Genomic DNA, 16,773 nt, shown 5'->3' with positions numbered 1-16,773 from the left:
GTGTGTGTGTGTGTATTATTGGCTGCTGAAAATATTCCATAAATACATGTACAGTGCAGGAGGTAGTCAAGTCAGCATTATGTTGAAAACTCTGCCTTTGATATCAGTAGTTCTCAAACTGTGATCTGAAATACCTTGGCAAGTGGTTCAAAGCTGTTCTACAAAACCTCATTACCATATAGTGTTGTTAATTAGAAGTGCGAGGGTAAATATGAATGTTGGTGAATAAGAAGTTTTAAGAAGGGATAGTCGTCTGTTGGCTGCAAGTTTTGGGGGATTGCCGTTATCCACACTGAGATTTCAAGTACCCAGTTTGGAATACAGCACATTAACGTATTGGTTTATATTTTTGATAGAAGTAATACCGAAAGTACTATATGGGGTCTTTTTCTGTCGATCCCTAAAGGTGGACAATCTGTAATTGCAGTTAATTCTTTGTTTTCTTAACATCTCTCTTGTTTTTCAGTTTTCTACTGGGAATCCATTATACGAAACGTATTACAAACAGGTAGGTTCTTTAAAAAAAATTAAAGTGCAATTTTCCCAAGATTTCCTTGTCTTTCCTTTCCCGTTGCAGTGCTAAATCTCTGTAAACTCTCTGCTCAGCAGTAATGCATGCTTGTGTAACTCCTTTTGACCTGGAGACGAGAGACGTTTCATTTCTTACCGCTGCTTTCATGACAGACATGCTTCAATTGAAGGTGAATTTCTTATCTTTCAGGTAGACCCAGCATACACAGGGAGAGTGGGAGCAAGTGAAGCTGCACTGTTTCTTAAAAAATCCGGTCTCTCTGATATTATCCTTGGAAAAGTAAGTTGAAGGAGTTAGATATTGCGGTCATTATCTGCACGCTTGCGTAAGCGCAGCTAATGTTGAGCAGAAGGGATTTGCAAAAAGGAATTTGGTGGAATGCAAATCGGATCCTTTGAACGTTAGGTTAACCACAGATTGGTAAATAGCTCCAAGGTATTGTTCTGAGTTTCATAAGGATCTAAAAGGAAAAATTGTCTTTTGTGTAACACATTTGAAAATTAAATCGCATTGTATGTCATAGCTTGGAAGCTGCAACAAACAGCTCAAGAAGGCATGCAATATGAACACGTTGAGCTAAGTTTTATTTTAAAGTCACGATGGCTTTTATTTTGTGTTTCCACAGATATGGGATTTGGCTGACCCAGAGGGTAAAGGATACTTGGATAAACAGGTAAATGAAATGTGCCTATTGACCACTTACATTACCCTCCACACATTAGCCTTGTTTCAAGAAAACTCCCATGTCCGTAATAGTTACCCTTAGCTTTTGGGGTTGTTTTCAAGTTTTTGGTTGTGAGAGGAATTTTTTTTCCCAGCACTGTTCATATCCAAGTATATTACTCGGTAAGGCTGCTGGGGAAGTTTGGATCTAATTTTCTGTCCCTCTTGTTTTGTAAGTAATCAGCGTGGGTGGTATATAGACACGTAGTCTTTGAGTCTTCAACAAGTACAAACTATGATTTTAGGATTTATTCTAGAAGTCTTTCTTGTATGAAAAAATATAACCAGGATTACTAAAAATGGCTTGGAATGTCAAATATCGAGTTACCTGTAGGTATGGAGAATTTTTTTTTTAGAAACATTTTTAAAGAAAAATTGTTGGAATTTACTTAATTATAGGAGAGACCTTAAAAACTAGCTTTGAAGTTTTTCCGCTCTTTGTTCTGTGCTACTGTAAAGCTTTTCCTGAATCACCTTTAAAAACACGGGAGTAGTTGTCACGATGCAGTTAACTCCATGGGTCTATAAGTCTTTGGTTTCTGTGCTTTTCTCAGTTGCACATGTGCATAAATTCATAACTGGGTTCTGGGAGACTGAGTTAGACCATTGCTTTTTTTAATAGAAAACACTGTTGTTTGTAGGGTTTCTATGTCGCGTTGCGCCTTGTAGCCTGTGCGCAGAATGGCCATGATGTTAACCTGAGCAGTCTGAGCTTGTCTGTGCCACCTCCTAAATTTGTAAGTAATACAGACCTGAATGTATGTGTGTGTTGTGTGGGAACTAAGGCTTCAGGTGGAACGTGGGATTAATCTTCTGCTTCATAAATGTTGTGGTTCTGAGAATTCAGGCTGCTGTCAAACTGTTCCTTAAGACAAGCACAGTCAGGGCTGCTGTCATCTTGTCTTCCTGAGTAATATGTACCAGCCCCTTCCTGGACTGCAGAGCTGGAGCAAGTTTAACTACGGTCAGCTTCTTCAGGAAGCTGATGTGGCTATAATTCTAAATTCACGAAACCAGAAAAAACTCAAAACCTCCTTCAGCCTGTCTTAGTTCCGTGTGGGGGTACCTCATGCACCTGACGTCCTTATCGAACTACTCGAATAGTGTCAGTCAGTGTGACTGACTTGGATACATGTGCAGCCTTTTTTCTTTTTTTCAGTGTAGTTAAGCTTCATATCTACTACAACCATCTCTTTAAGTAATTAGGAAGGATTAGAGACGGAAGCGTGTGTGTATTTTTATGTATATACATATAAATAAGACATTCTTTAATTTTAGCATGACTCTAGCAGTCCTTTGATGACACCACCTTCAACAGAGACTCACTGGGCTGTTAGGGTAAGTGTAAAAGACAACACACTCCATCTATTCTTTAAAAGTAAATATTTTCTTTGTCTGTAATTTTCCCAGTGAGAGAATTTGGTATTGAACGTATTTCCCATTTCAGAACTCCTCCCTTTCTCATGACAGACTTATGCACAATAGAGAATATTGAGCTGTAGTTTTATATTTGAAATAAGTATTAAACAAGCCCTTGACAACCCCTGGCGTGCTGTTTTTAAGACACAATGAATTTTAATCTTCTGCTTGGATTTCTTCCAGAATCCTAATAGTAGGCACTTTCATGTTTGTGTAAAGGAACCCCACTGAGTACAGCAAAGCATTTCACCAAATCCATCCTGAAGTATTAATTTAAAGCTTGAGTTCATGTGTTCTAATTAGTATTCAGTGAGACACACAATATATATCATTGGAAAAAAGTAACTTTTGATACATACATGGGAATATTTGTAGTTAGTTAACTTTGAGATGCAAACCTTTTCCAAAAGGTAGAAATCGAATACAATAACTTCTAATACTGATTTTATTTTCCCATGGTATTTGCATATTGTGCTTTAAACTGACAAGCAGATTATTTGGAAAGAATAGTTTTTAGTCCTCCGGAGTTTTTCAAAGTCGGTTTAAAATCCGGTCAGCAGTGTTTTACTCAGAATGCATTGTCCTTTCAGAACACTACAGAAACACAGTCTTGTACGCTGCGTGTTAAAATCTCTTAGTTTTCATAACCTTAGCTGTGAAATTAAGCTCCTAAGCCTAGCTCCCTGGTGTTTACCTTTAAATACAGCATGGTGGCGCTTGCAAGAAAGCTTGGAAATAGGAAATGAATACATTACTGACCAGTCTTAATTTCTTGCAAGATCTCATTTTCAACACTCACACAGGCACACTTTTTTACTTATTCAGGCTATTTCTTACCAACTAGGTGGAAGAAAAAGCAAAGTTTGATGGTATTTTTGAAAGCCTTTTGCCAGTAAATGGTTTACTTTCAGGAGACAAAGTAAAACCAGTACTGATGAATTCAAAGCTACCTCTCGACATCCTAGGAAGGGTAAGTATGCTGTTTAGACTTCGCTATTCTCTATTTAGCTTCTCACAGTTGCAAGGTTAAATATTTAAATGTAACTTACCAAGATGGATCAGGTTTGGGCTGAGATTTTACATCAAGTGCTATAAAGCAAAAACGTTAAGTAGGCTCTAAGTCTTCCATTGAGGTATAAGAATAATGGTTGTAATTTGGGCCCTAGAGTAGATTGGCTTCATTATCTCTGTATTCATTTTAAGAGCTGGAAACTTTGATTTTGGTGGTTTTAAAAACAGGAAAAAGCTCTCTTAAACCATAATAGCTTTTATAATGTTGTATCCTAATGTTTTGTCATTTTTCAGAGTACAAGTTATTAGACATACCATTAAATCTATCCACTGTTTGTACAAGAGAACACTTTAAAACGTCCTCGTTTATTGTAGCTGTCAACCTGTCAAGTATTTTTTTCATGTATATTTATAAGTACTTCTGAGATTGGAGTTTAGTGCACCCATTGCATTTTTGCAAGGGGAGCAAACCTTAAATATTTTTCTGCTTCTATTTAAAATATGTATTCTTTAATGTTTTGCATATTGATATGACTGAGAATGAATACATTCTATTTAAGAGCTGGATCTGCGTTATATACTTCCATCCTTTCAGGAAGAACTGCCTCTTTATATTATCTACAAAATCTAAGTATGACTTGTTTTAATTCTGTACTTGAATATTGTGAAGTACTCAGTCTTAAAAGGCTTCGTATGTCGTCTTGTTATTGTCACAGTAGAAATTCAGGTAGCTTTTCTCCTGTTCCAGAAAACACAAGATAGGGGACTGAGGAAACGGGCGAAGGACTAATCAACTAGCTTAAACTTCTACAGGGGTTCAGTGATAAAGCTGGGAGTAGAGTCCAGATGATTGAGCCTCGGTCTCAGCATTCTGTCCACTCTAGTATACTGTCTCCATGTCCTATCGATGGTTAAACTGTTAGCAGATGGCTGAGTGTTACAGCACACAAAGTTTTTGTATCCTAAATCTCCTGCTTATTTCATTGACTCTACGTGGCCTAATAATGAACTAAAGTTGCTAGATGCTTTTAAATTCTTTGAAATGTATATAGGAGAGGGGTGGACATAGTTGGTTGTTTTTGATTTTTTTTTTTTTTTAACTAAAAATGAAAAGTAGAAATTTAGGAATGGAATGCAAATTAGAAATGAATTGACTTCTTAAACAATTTTAACTTTCCTCTAAGACCAGTTTGGTCAGTCTGCAAGACCACACGCTCTGGTCAATTCTGAAAGCCACCTCTGGATGTTTTTAGTCAGCCTAATGACTCCTTAATTGCACCATAGAAAGGTGAAAAACTTGCCTGTGTTGCAACCAGAATTTGTAGAGCCAGTGTTGATTCACATTGCCAGAAAACTCTAATCCAGTCTGTTTCATCAGAGAATGTTTAGCTAGGTCTAAAATTGCTAGCAAGATCTTCACAGAAATCTCCTAGGAGTCTTCAGAGCGTATGCTTAATATAATGACATTTAACATCAAAACCACAAAATGTAACTGTTCTCTAAATCACTATTTTTGTCGTAATTGCTGTAGGTCTGGGATCTCAGTGATATTGATAAGGATGGTCACCTGGACAAGGATGAATTTGCTGTGGTAGGTTGCTTTACATTCTCAATTCACAATGTGTCTGCTAGAGGAAATTGCTCGTTTTTTTCTCAAGACCTTTGCAGCTTTCTCTGCTACTGTCGACTGTTCTAATCTAAATTGTTCACATGGAGCTATTAAATGATCTTTTTCAAATCCATCTACTGACTCTTGCCTGTGTCATCAAGATTAGGGAATTACATTCAACATTATCGGCTCTGGTTTACATCTCTTAAGTCTTTGATTTACTAATATGTAAATGACTGACACTGGAAAATATTGTTGCCTCTGCTTCTAATTGTTAACGTTATCTGACCTTTTTGCCTTTGCAGGCAATGCATTTGGTTTATAGAGCTCTTGAGAAAGAGCCAGTTCCTTCACTATTACCCCCTTCTCTCATACCACCTTCTAAAAGAAAGAAGACACCCGCCTTTCCTGGTGCGGTTCCTGTTCTCCCTGCAAGTCCTCCACCAAAAGATAGCCTCCGTTCTACCCCGTCTCATGGGAGTGTCAACAGTCTCAACAGCACAGGGAGTTTGTCTCCCAAGCACAGCATCAAACAGGCACAGGTACAAACCTTTTGCAGCACCCGCACCCACCCTCCTGTGTTTTTGTTGGTTTTTTTTTTTTTAATTGGTAAACTTTGATTTCTGCCACAGCACAGGGAGTTTGTCTCCCAAGCACAGCATCAAACAGGCACAGGTACAAATCTTCTGCAGCACCCGCACCCACACCTCCTGTTTTGTTGTTGGTTTTTTTTTTTAATTGGTAAACTGCGGAGAAAAATAAAACTGCTTTTTGATTTCTGCCTCATGTGAGCGCTTTTCTGACAAACCTTTTGCAGCACCCGCACCCACCCTCCTGTGTTTTTGTTGGTTTTTTTTTTTTTAATTGGTAAACTTTGATTTCTGCCTCATGTGAGCACTTTTCTGAAAATGTGCTTGTTGTTGGGTGATGTGGGAGGAGGGAATGAAATGGGCATGGTAAGACTTGGAAGAGTGGAAGAAGAGCAGGTGAATTTTAGTCAGAGTGGCCGTGAGGTGGCACATCTTACAGGGAATTTTCCCCTTTCCTAGCAAGTGAAACCATAGAAAGGTTTTATTCGTGTATCTGCCTTAATACCAGAGAAGTCATTAATCTGCCTCTAAAGCTCCTGTGTGGTTAGCATGAGGAATTAGTATGCCTGTTTGGGTCCTTATTTCCAGAAAATGAATGCTTTTCAACTGATGAGTAGCTGTTTATCAGTATTTATGATTCAGATAAAAAGTATTAAGCTAAAATATTCATGGGAAGAGTGGAAATACCTATTTGCCAATCAGATGTGATTGTGCAAGATGTTCAGCACATCCGACTCTGAATAATGTCATGTATAATCACTGTGTTGATAAAGACTGTGTTTATCTTCTTTTGAAGTGTCAAACTTTGTTTTACAGCCATCTGTGAATTGGGTAGTACCAATGTCTGAAAAAGTGCGATACGATGAAATTTTCTTAAAAACAGACACAGACATGGATGGTTTTGTGAGTGGCCAAGAAGTAAAGGACATTTTCATGCATTCAGGTCTGACTCAGAATCTCCTAGCACATATATGGTAAGATTTCCCTGGTAGTTGTATTCGTGTAACTGGCTGATCTCGGAAGTCAGATTGACCAGTCAAAATTGTGATTTTTAACATTAAAAAAGTAACAAACATAAACCCCAACCTCACTTAGGTGTCCTGTTGCCGTACCACGATATTGGGCTATATGGGAAAATGAGGGGGAACTAAATACACACTTCGCTTTTCTGGGGGAGGGATATAGGTCAGTCTGTGAATTGTGATTGGTTTTTGAAGTTCTAGTGTTCTAAGTATATTTTCAGAGTAGTGCTATTCAGTTAAATGTGTCTAATAACATGCTGCTCTGTTTATGGAACTCTTTCACTAGAATAAACAAGCTCTGATGAGGCTGAATCAAAAGAAAATTACATGTGTATGCGTATTTTGGGTTTCTTGGTAGAGAAGAAGTAAGCTTTACTTGTTTATAAGTATGGTCTGTTTTTTACCAGGGCTTTGGCAGACACAAGGCAGATGGGAAAGCTAAGCAAAGATCAGTTTGCACTAGCAATGTATCTCATTCAACAGAAGGTCAGTAAAGGGATTGATCCGCCTCAAGTGTTGTCCCCAGATATGATCCCTCCCACAGAGAGGAACACTCCCATCCAGGTAAGTCACAGACTATTTGGAGAGAATACTGAGCTCATGTGCCTTGAAAGCAGTGGGCTTTGAGTGTTAATTTTGTTACTTTCTTTTGTAATATTATGGTAAAGAATTGCATTTTTTTTCCTCTTTAATCTCCTCTAAGTTCTTCTAACATTTGAAAAGATACATGAATTTTTAACAACACAAGGCCGTGAGTAAAGAATGCAGTAGAATATTTCATAAATAAAGGAATAATAATACACTGAGAAAATTCAGCGTGAAAAATACTCCTTTGTCACAGAGAAGGGTTTGGTTTAACTTCAGGGAACTGTTAAAAGCTGGTTTAGTAGCTTGTCCCTGACTGTGATCAGGGCCAAATTCTTCCTGTGAAAATGTAGAATTTTTTTAATGGCTAAATGAAGAGTGGTGACTTCCGAGTTTCTGGGAATTGGTGGTTGGTTCATCCCATGTAGCGTGACAGTCTATAGTCCTATATCCCTCACTGTCCATGCCATTCTGCTTGAGCAGCTAATCTTTTGCTGGACCCTGCTTTGTTCCTTTCCCCAAAAGTGTGTTAGTGTATTTCTGAAACCTAAATGAATGAATACTTCTGTCCTGTCGATGCATTCATCTTTTCTATAAATTACAATATTTTCCTTTACCTTTTTACACTTTCCCTAACCAAAAACCTCTTGAGCCTGATATATTTTAATGTTGCTGTTGCTCTGGTCCTTCTAAGGTCTGTCCTATATCCTTTTTCTATAGACTCTGTCAGGTTACTTGACCCCTGTAGGAACTGAGTTCTCAGCACTAACAGAAATGCGTCGTGTGAGTAATTGTGACATCCAGAGGAATGCAAATTTCTTCATGCACGCTGCTTGTAACTTTAAAGAAGCTTTTATTTCTACACCTTCTCCTGTCTCTTTGCTCTTGTATTGTGACACACACTCTTGGCACGATGATAGTGTCACGTAGTGTGAAGTTACCTGTGTTGGCTGTTGACCCGGTGATACTGCCTCCTTCAACAATTTGAGATGCATTGCCTTGTCAGGAAGTTTTTTGACAGGCCGCTCAGTGTTGGCATGTTGAAGTTACTCGTGCGCTTGTCTTCTGAAGCTGTGGGCAGAAAACACCTTGGCACAAGAGCCTTAAGCTTCCCATTATTTTCAGTTCATTGCAGCTCTTTTGTTTTCATCCGCTGTGGTATGAATATAACATGAAATAAACTGTACGCTACTGTGAACACAGCAGATTAGTTTTCTGTTCATGTGGAACAGTGAGTGGTGTTGTCCTAACCAAAGCAGCAGCTCATTTTAGCTTAGTTCATCATCATATTGGGTAACACCGTATTATGATCCCGCACAGCACACAGTACAGGTCTCAGCAAATCTGTAGCTAGTCTGAAAATATAAAAGAGACAGTAGAATCTTTTGATTTGCTAGCTTGAAGAATTAGTCTGGATTGTTGTTGATATTTATGATTACTTAATGGCATATTAACAAAAAAAGCTCACCCAAAAGTGAGGACTTCATTAACTTATTCAAACTGTATATTCACCTATTGTTTATGCAAAAAATTACACATTTTACAATGCTGTCTGCTTGTGGTTTGTTGGTTGAGTTCTTGGAGTTATTTTATATTGAATAAAGCCAAACCTTCTGTGGTTATCACAGCAGTTTCCAAGTGAGCGAAGCAAGAAAACTGTACTTTCTTCTTTTGAAAATGCTATTTAAAAATGGTAGGTCTCCTGATTTGTTGTAATAGCAGCGAGTTCAGTGTTGCAGTGATTTTTTTTTTTCTTTTTCAAGAAACAAGCAGTTGTTTTTATAATAATGACATATTTTGTACCGAATGCTGAAATTCTGAACTTCTAATGACCATTTTCTTGTCTGAAAGGCCACAGGATACCTCTGCATCTACCCTGATCTACACCTGAATGGCTGTAGAAATGACCTGCTCTGCAGGAAATTGGGTGTGATTGCAGAAATTGGCATTAATTTGTGGCAGGGCTCAAGGAGACTGAAGTTACAGTCTGATTTCATTAAGTTCCCTGGGAGCTTTGCTATTGACTGTAGCAGAGCTGGGGTTTTAGGTTTTGAATTTTAATTCTACCATTGCCTGCAGTTTATTCATTGACATGTGCATGCCCTCTAATTGCTGTGTACTTTGACTGACCCATAGAGAAAATTCTCCTGTCTCACAGGTAGAATTGTGTGTCATGCTCGGTGGGTGTTGCATAATAATTTCATGTCTCTCACTGAATTTTGCAGATGCGTATAGTGAGGATTGTGTCCCACCTTTGTCCTCAGCCTTTGTGAAGGAAGATCTTCTGTTAATGACTTGGCATTTTAATGGACTATTTAATTCTTAACAGGATAGTTCAAGTTCCGTTGGATCAGGAGAATTTACAGGGGTGAAGGAACTGGATGATATTAGTCAAGAAATTGCACAGCTACAGAGGTAATAGTTGTGGACTATTAACAAAATCTTGGTGTAGGAGAACCTGTTAACTATATAGTACTGATGTGTTTGTTAATTTTGATTTCTTTTAGTCAGTTTATCATTACTTGTCACTGAGGTTGGTGGCAAATCTCCCATTGATACCCTACAGTTAGCCAGTTATGTAAAGCCAGCCTAGGTTCTGCCAGGTGGCTTCAGAAGATTGGTTATGGAACAGGTAGTATTTTTCAAAGAGTATTTGATACATGTACACCCTTATTCCGTTAAAAAATATGTCAGAATATGGGCTGCCTTTTTGGGCTGCGTGGGGTTTCCAGAATAATATTTAATTGATTTTTGCATGCATGTGTGTGTTGTGTTATTTAACTAATCATGAGTACATGTGCTTTTTCCTCTTCAGAGAAAAATATTCGCTAGAGCAGGACATTAGGGAAAAGGAAGAGTCAATCAGACTGAAAACCAATGAAGTGCAGGTAAACACTCTGTTTATCATTATTAATTTTCATTGTAATCTAAAATAACATGCGGGGAATTAAGCATTTTTCCTTCTATCTTCCCTTAAGTTACTTCTGGGCAAGTCTTTCCTCCTTCCATGGGATTTTCCTCTGACTTACAGGAAGATCTTTATTTTCCCATTCTCCATCAGAAATGTTTTCTTGTGATATGGGTTAATATAAATAGAAGATGATACATGAACAGTTTGAAATATCTTTTTGGTTACTGCTGGGCTAACACCGTAATTTAGGAAATCATTGTTCAAAGGGGATTGATTTTGATAATTAGGATAGCTCGCTTACATGTGCTCTGTGTCAATCTCTTTACATCGTGTGGGCACTGATGTGTTTCCTGATGTCTCATACATGTTCCTGCAGAAACAAAATGTACCCATGCAGAGAATAGACTCTGGATCTTTTGGATGCAGGCTTTGTACTTTGTACATGTTTGCTAGGCTGTTTGTACTGGATCATTCCTGTAAGATAACAGCTAAATGTGAGTTACAAACTGTGGCGTTTTCCTCAGGAACTGCAAAATGATTTAGACAGGGAGACAAGTAGCTTGCAAGAGCTGGAGGCTCAGAAACAAGATGCCCAAGACCGCCTGGATGAAATGGACCAGCAGAAAGCCAAGCTGAAAGATATGCTGAATGATGTGAGGCAGAAATGCCAGGAAGAAACACAGGTGGTGAGTGTACGTTAGTTCTGGACATGCTCGAGAGTGTTGTGTCTTTTGTTGAAGGAAATTTTATTTAATGAATAAACTTGCTTTGTTCATCCGTTTTTACCATAAATAGCAATTTCCACACAAATACAAAGGTCTAAGAAAGGATCTTGCTAACCTAACTACCTTTTGTAACGGTCATAAATGGAGTATTGAACCAGATGAACTCTACAGTCCCTGTCTACATAAATTGTTGTGTGAATTTATGACACGTTTATTTAACCTTATGGGGAAGTTGAGAAGCGTTATTCCTCACCCATGCGACAAGTCCCTGGGCAGTGGGGCATGTTTTGATCACTGTGAACCTCATGTCAGTATTCTGGGTTGATTGGGTTTTCAGGGGTATACAATTGCTAGTATAGATAGCGTGTTACCTTCATGTAGAAATTAGTGTATAAGGTCATGTAAGACAGGGTGTTAGTCATCTGCAACTGTAATTAAAATCAGCTTCAAAATACTTGATAAATGTTTGAACGGAAGAGGAGCCAAGTTCTGAAAACTGCAAGGTAACCATGTTAAATCCCTTTTAATGACCTTTATAATTAGCATGGTATTCTGTCATATAAAATATTAATATTACTTGATTTTATTGAATGTCCTGTGTGCTTTTACCAAGGATTTTGTGTAACATAGTAAGTAGTGTGCAGTTGTTCCTATTAAGTTCTTGTCACCTTCCTTAACAGTTGATAGGTTGCTTTACAACTTTATTATGAATTCATAATTTGCTAAGTTATTATTATTTTAGTTTTCACTCTGATTTTTTTGTGACATTTCGTTTCAGATTTCATCACTCAAAATGCAGATTCAATCTCAGGAATCAGATTTAAAATCACAGGAAGATGACCTTAATAGAGCAAAAGCAGAGCTGAATCGTCTCCAGCAAGAAGAGACTCAGCTAGAGCAGAGCATCCAGGCTGGGAAAGTACAGCTTGAAACAATAATCAAATCTTTAAAATCAACACAGGAAGAAATAAATCAGGTATTCGCTGTAGTTTATACATTTTTAATTTTTTTTTCTTGAAAGGCTGAGTTGAGCATCAATGAGAGAGATTATTTTGCAGGAGAAGAAAAAAAAACCTGGTTCATCAAATAAGCCTTTTTGACTGGTGCGTAGTAGGCTGATTCCCAGTTTCAGTCCGGAAAAGTTCAGCTCTGGGGAAAATGGAACTTTCTTGCAGTGGTTAAGGAGAAGGGGAGAATGACTGTGTTACTGAATGCGTAACCTACTAAAGCATTTTTCACTGCTTAGGCAAGAAGTAAACTTTCTCAACTTCAAGAGAGTCATCAAGAAGTCAATAAGAGTATAGAAGAATATAATGAAGCTCTGAATGGGATTCATGGTGGTAGTCTGACGAATTTAGCAGACATAAGTGAAGGCCTCGGGCAGACGGAAAGAAACAATTACGGAGCTATGGTAAAAAAATACTCTTGTTTAGTGTATTTCACAATAATTAAGTGTATTTCACAATAATTTTGTGACTTGCACCTCATCTGAAATAGTTGACATGTTTGTTTAGTTGGCTTTTGGATATTTAATAAATTACTCTGAAGAGCCTGTTGCTTTGGTTTAAATATAAAATTTGCATATCTGCTTGATTCTACTTGGTGCTTCCTCATTAGGGTAACGTATTTTCCAGAATCCTTGTAAGCACAATATTTACTATGGGTTTAGTATGAAGCTAGCTATCTAGCATATTAATAAATATTCAGCAGGCATGCTACCTTTCTGTCCTGCTTTACAAGTTATCTGTAAAAACAAAATGCTTGAAAGAAGGCAAATTTAGATTAAGAACAACAGTACATTGAGAGACATGGTCTTCACCACTTCAGTGTTTAGTTTCTGTGCTTGCATGGCTGCATAAACTCTGTTTAATTTCCAGTGGAAACTTCCAGATGTTTCTTACTTGCAAAACCTGCGAATCACTTACTGGAGGAAAACTCCAGTATATGTTCACAGTAATTTTTTTATAAACTATTGTGTCCCTTTCCTGTTTCTTAATTCTTCCTTCCTCCTCTCCCCACCGCCCTCCCTGCTGTTCTGAGAAGTATTAATTAAGCATCTTATACAGGATTTCTGTCATCCCTGTACTTTTCTTGTGCTGGAGGCAGTGTAAGTGGGTAATTACTAGGCATTTCTTACATTAGAGTTGACTGGCTTCGATTGTCAGTGGAGCTCTGTTGTACAGGTGCCGTGTGCACATACGGCTACTGTGGCAAGGACTGGTTTCATCAAAGTGACCCAAAACAGGCAAAAGACAAGCAATGCAAGACGAAAACAAACGTGATGAGGAGGTTTCATAACTTTAATTTGCTGCTTGTTCCCACTGGGTTATTTTGCAAGTTGGCAAAGCTATAGGTTGCCCTCTGCTGACAAACCCCTCGATCATCAAAATGTTGGGGTGACACTTCCTGCCTTAGTGCTTTGTAATGTGGCTCAGTACTTGGAGCTTTAGGCTCACGAATGAGTTAACAAGACGTAGTCTTGAATATGACTACTCAGTAGTAGTTTCTTGTATTTGTAGTTCATGAATGATAGGTGTATCCCTTCCTTCTAAGTTTTACGTGGAGCTGAGCTGCAAAATAACTGGGAGAGAAGAATTTTTTGATAGCGTGTGGTGGTAGGGGGTTTGGTTTGGTTTGAAGTATTTGAAGTGAATATATTAGTATGAGAAACAGTTTAAGCTCTTGTTGTTATGTGGTTATCTTTGGATGTTCTGTGTACCCTTGGGCTCGTATTTCTTCCTGCTGTGTCATTACTTCTGCTTAGAAGCCACTTACTCAGAAAGTTCTTTAGGAAGTCATTTTTAAGATCATTAAATAGGAACCAAGATACCATTGAATTTCTGCTGAATGTGTAACTGGGCATTTTAAACATGGTGAGTTGCTGTAATGTTTTTCCTCTTAATTTTTAGGATGATCCGTTTAAGAATAAAGCCTTGATGTTTACCAATAATACACAAGAGTTGCATACAGACCCATTCCAGTCAGAAGATCCTTTCAAATCGGATCCATTTAAGGGAGCAGACCCTTTCAAAGGCAGTAAGTGACCAATGGTTTACCTGAGGCCTTGGAGACCAGTTGCTGAGTGAACGATATTTTCACAAACTTTTATAATCTTGCTAAATAGTGGATAAAATGATTTTTCTATTCTGCATAGGTGACCCATTCCAGCATGATCCTTTTGCAGAACAGCCACCTGCTCCAGCAGGTAATAGCCCTTTTGATGACAGGACAGATGAGTGATAAACCATTTGTAGCCAAACACAAAGATTTCCAAGGTTTCCCTGGCTTCAGATTTTTGGTTTGCATGTGGGAACATAGGAAGCTGACGTTCAGGATGGATATGTTAATAACATGCATGTAACTCTCTGTTAAGACCATAACCTTCATATCAACATGTCCTTCTTCAAACTGTGTTTAAAGAGGTATCTGGAAGTTTATCAGGTTTACCAAATCACTCTGTTTTTTATAAGAAAAATCACATAAGGGAGCATGAGGTCAAATACAGAGTGGTTTGTTATGGACACACTAGGTGCTACATTCAATTTACCTTTTAATACTCCTAGATCCATTCGGAGGTGATCCGTTTAAGGAAAGTGACCCATTTCGTAGTTCTGCCCCTGAAGATTTCTTCAAGAAACAGGTGAAGAGTGACCCATTTACCTCAGATCCATTCACAAAACCCCCCACTTTACCCTCAAAGGTCAGTAATTCTTAAATCTACATAGAATAGATTTCTTTATTATTGACAAGCGTATTGTCTGAAAGCTAAAAGGAACAAAATTCACTAAATACTTTTCTCCTAACTGATTAAATATCATTAATTTTACTCTTAAAATTCCGGTATGGATTGTTAGGGCAATCAGCAGTTTGTTCTGTCCAGTTCCAGGATAATGATGTATATTCACCATGAAGATGCAGTTAGGTGGATATTTCTTTTTTCCTCTGTTGGGAGTTTCACCCCGCCAGCACCCACTCCTTCCATACCATCCCCCCCATTCCATCGATGTTTCTATTTGTGCAGTCACATAGTGAATCAGATCGAGGAACTGATCTGGCCAAAGGATTACTGAGCCAGCAGCAGACAATAGAACCAACACAGTGGAAGGACTGCACAGTACATGTTTGTCAAATGTGTAGTCACAGGTCCTTACGTGTACGTGTGGGGTTGGCTGGGGGGGAGGCATGGACTTTTTGTTTTCTTTTTAATTAACCCTTTCCCTCACCCTTGTAGCATCTGTTCACTATTGCCACCCAAGTGTTAGAACACTACTGCAGTACCAGTCAGTGGGAGGTTAGTTTAAGTCTTGCAGCGTGGGTTTGTGCTCTGATAACATCAGATTTTTCAAACTGAAGAGCAACTGTGAACACCATGTATTAAAAAGAAAAAAAGGCAATATACAGGCTCTCTGAATTAATAATAATGTAAATGCCTGACCTGAATATTCAGTCTCTGTTGCTTAAAGACTAAGAACTTCTGGGTGTTACTTCTTATTTTGCTCTGGTAACTAATATTGCTTCTATTGCAGTGTGATACACTTTTCACCTGAGTGTGTTTAGCTTGTAGGTACTTGGTGTTTTGTTCAGTGCTATCAGTAGTCAAATGCACTGATAATGCAAATGTCTTATAATCAGTCCATTTTATCCTGCTGTAAGTACACTGAACAGTGGTCTGAAACTGGAAATAATTTGGCTCAAAGCAAGAGATTTTAATATGTATAAAAAGACAAGAGCACAGTACAGCAGAACAATAATTACATATATCTGTTCTTATTTAGCCTGACCCTTTTGAAAGCAGTGACCCTTTTACGTCTTCCAGTATCTCTTCAAAAGGTCCAGGTAAGAAGAAAAAACTTTCTCATGAAGATGAGTAGGGAGGTATATATTTATGAACAGAGAATCAATTCTAAATCTTGAAGTGTTGGCAAATATCATTCTGGTCCTGTTATGGGCTATGAAGATTAAGCACTATATCCTTCACTTTGTTCTGTTTGGTTTTTATTTTCCCTCCAAACCAGTAGAAAACCTATTGTTTTATGGAATTCTCTTCTAACATCTCATGGCATGGCAAAATGCAAGTGTGTTTTAATCTCCTGCCTAGTTTTGTACTTCAGAAGCACTAAGCATTTTTCAGACTTCTTAAATATTATTTAAAATAACTTTTTCCCCCTCCTGTATCTGTTTCAGATCCATTTGGAACACTAGATCCATTTGGAAGTGGTGCTTTCAGTAGTGGTGAGGGATTTGCAGACTTCAGTCAGATGTCAAAGGTAAAGGTTACAAGGAAAGCAACTGTCCTTTTAAAAAATTAGGTACAGAGACTTTTTTGTAAGGGTGTGATATGGTTGTAACTTTTCAGCTGACAACCCACTTCTGTTGTTTTTTTTCCCGATCAACCTTACCTGTTACTTAGCAAAGCATTTTCCATCCATGTCGGATATGGCAAAGTCTTACCAAGTCCAGTAAATTCAGCAGGGATAAACAAACTTCTCACAGATATTTTCAAATACCAGAGGAGCAAAAAAACTTCTTATTAACTTGTAAGAAAAATTAGTTGTTCCAGATACATTAATATATTTCAATGTCCAGCCTTCCTCTAAGTCCTGAGGTCTGCTTCTTGGGTGGGTACTTCATCTGTCACAGTAACAT

General features: G+C 38.0%; 1 protein-coding gene across 1 annotated transcript; it reads left to right on the top strand.

Moving 5' to 3' along the window:
• Positions 1–451: 451 nt before the first annotated feature.
• On the top strand, positions 452–16,394 carry EPS15L1 (epidermal growth factor receptor pathway substrate 15-like 1; the record flags this gene model as incomplete). Its single annotated transcript, XM_010156100.1, has 21 exons — positions 452–508; positions 722–811; positions 1,158–1,205; positions 1,897–1,992; positions 2,534–2,593; positions 3,519–3,644; positions 5,217–5,276; positions 5,600–5,836; positions 6,701–6,858; positions 7,314–7,470; positions 8,212–8,274; positions 9,821–9,906; positions 10,307–10,379; positions 10,927–11,088; positions 11,906–12,103; positions 12,374–12,538; positions 14,037–14,163; positions 14,282–14,332; positions 14,691–14,827; positions 15,903–15,963; positions 16,312–16,394. Coding segments are annotated over exons 5-21 (1,983 nt in total), but the record flags the coding sequence as incomplete, so codon positions are not given.
• Positions 16,395–16,773: the final 379 nt, after the last annotated feature.

The sequence above is a fragment of the Eurypyga helias genome, unplaced genomic scaffold (genome assembly GCF_000690775.1).
Source record: "Eurypyga helias isolate BGI_N326 unplaced genomic scaffold, ASM69077v1 scaffold8137, whole genome shotgun sequence".
Lineage (NCBI taxonomy): Eukaryota > Metazoa > Chordata > Aves > Eurypygiformes > Eurypygidae > Eurypyga > Eurypyga helias.
Note: the sequence above shows the minus strand (reverse complement) of the source record. Positions and strands in the feature narration are given on the sequence as shown.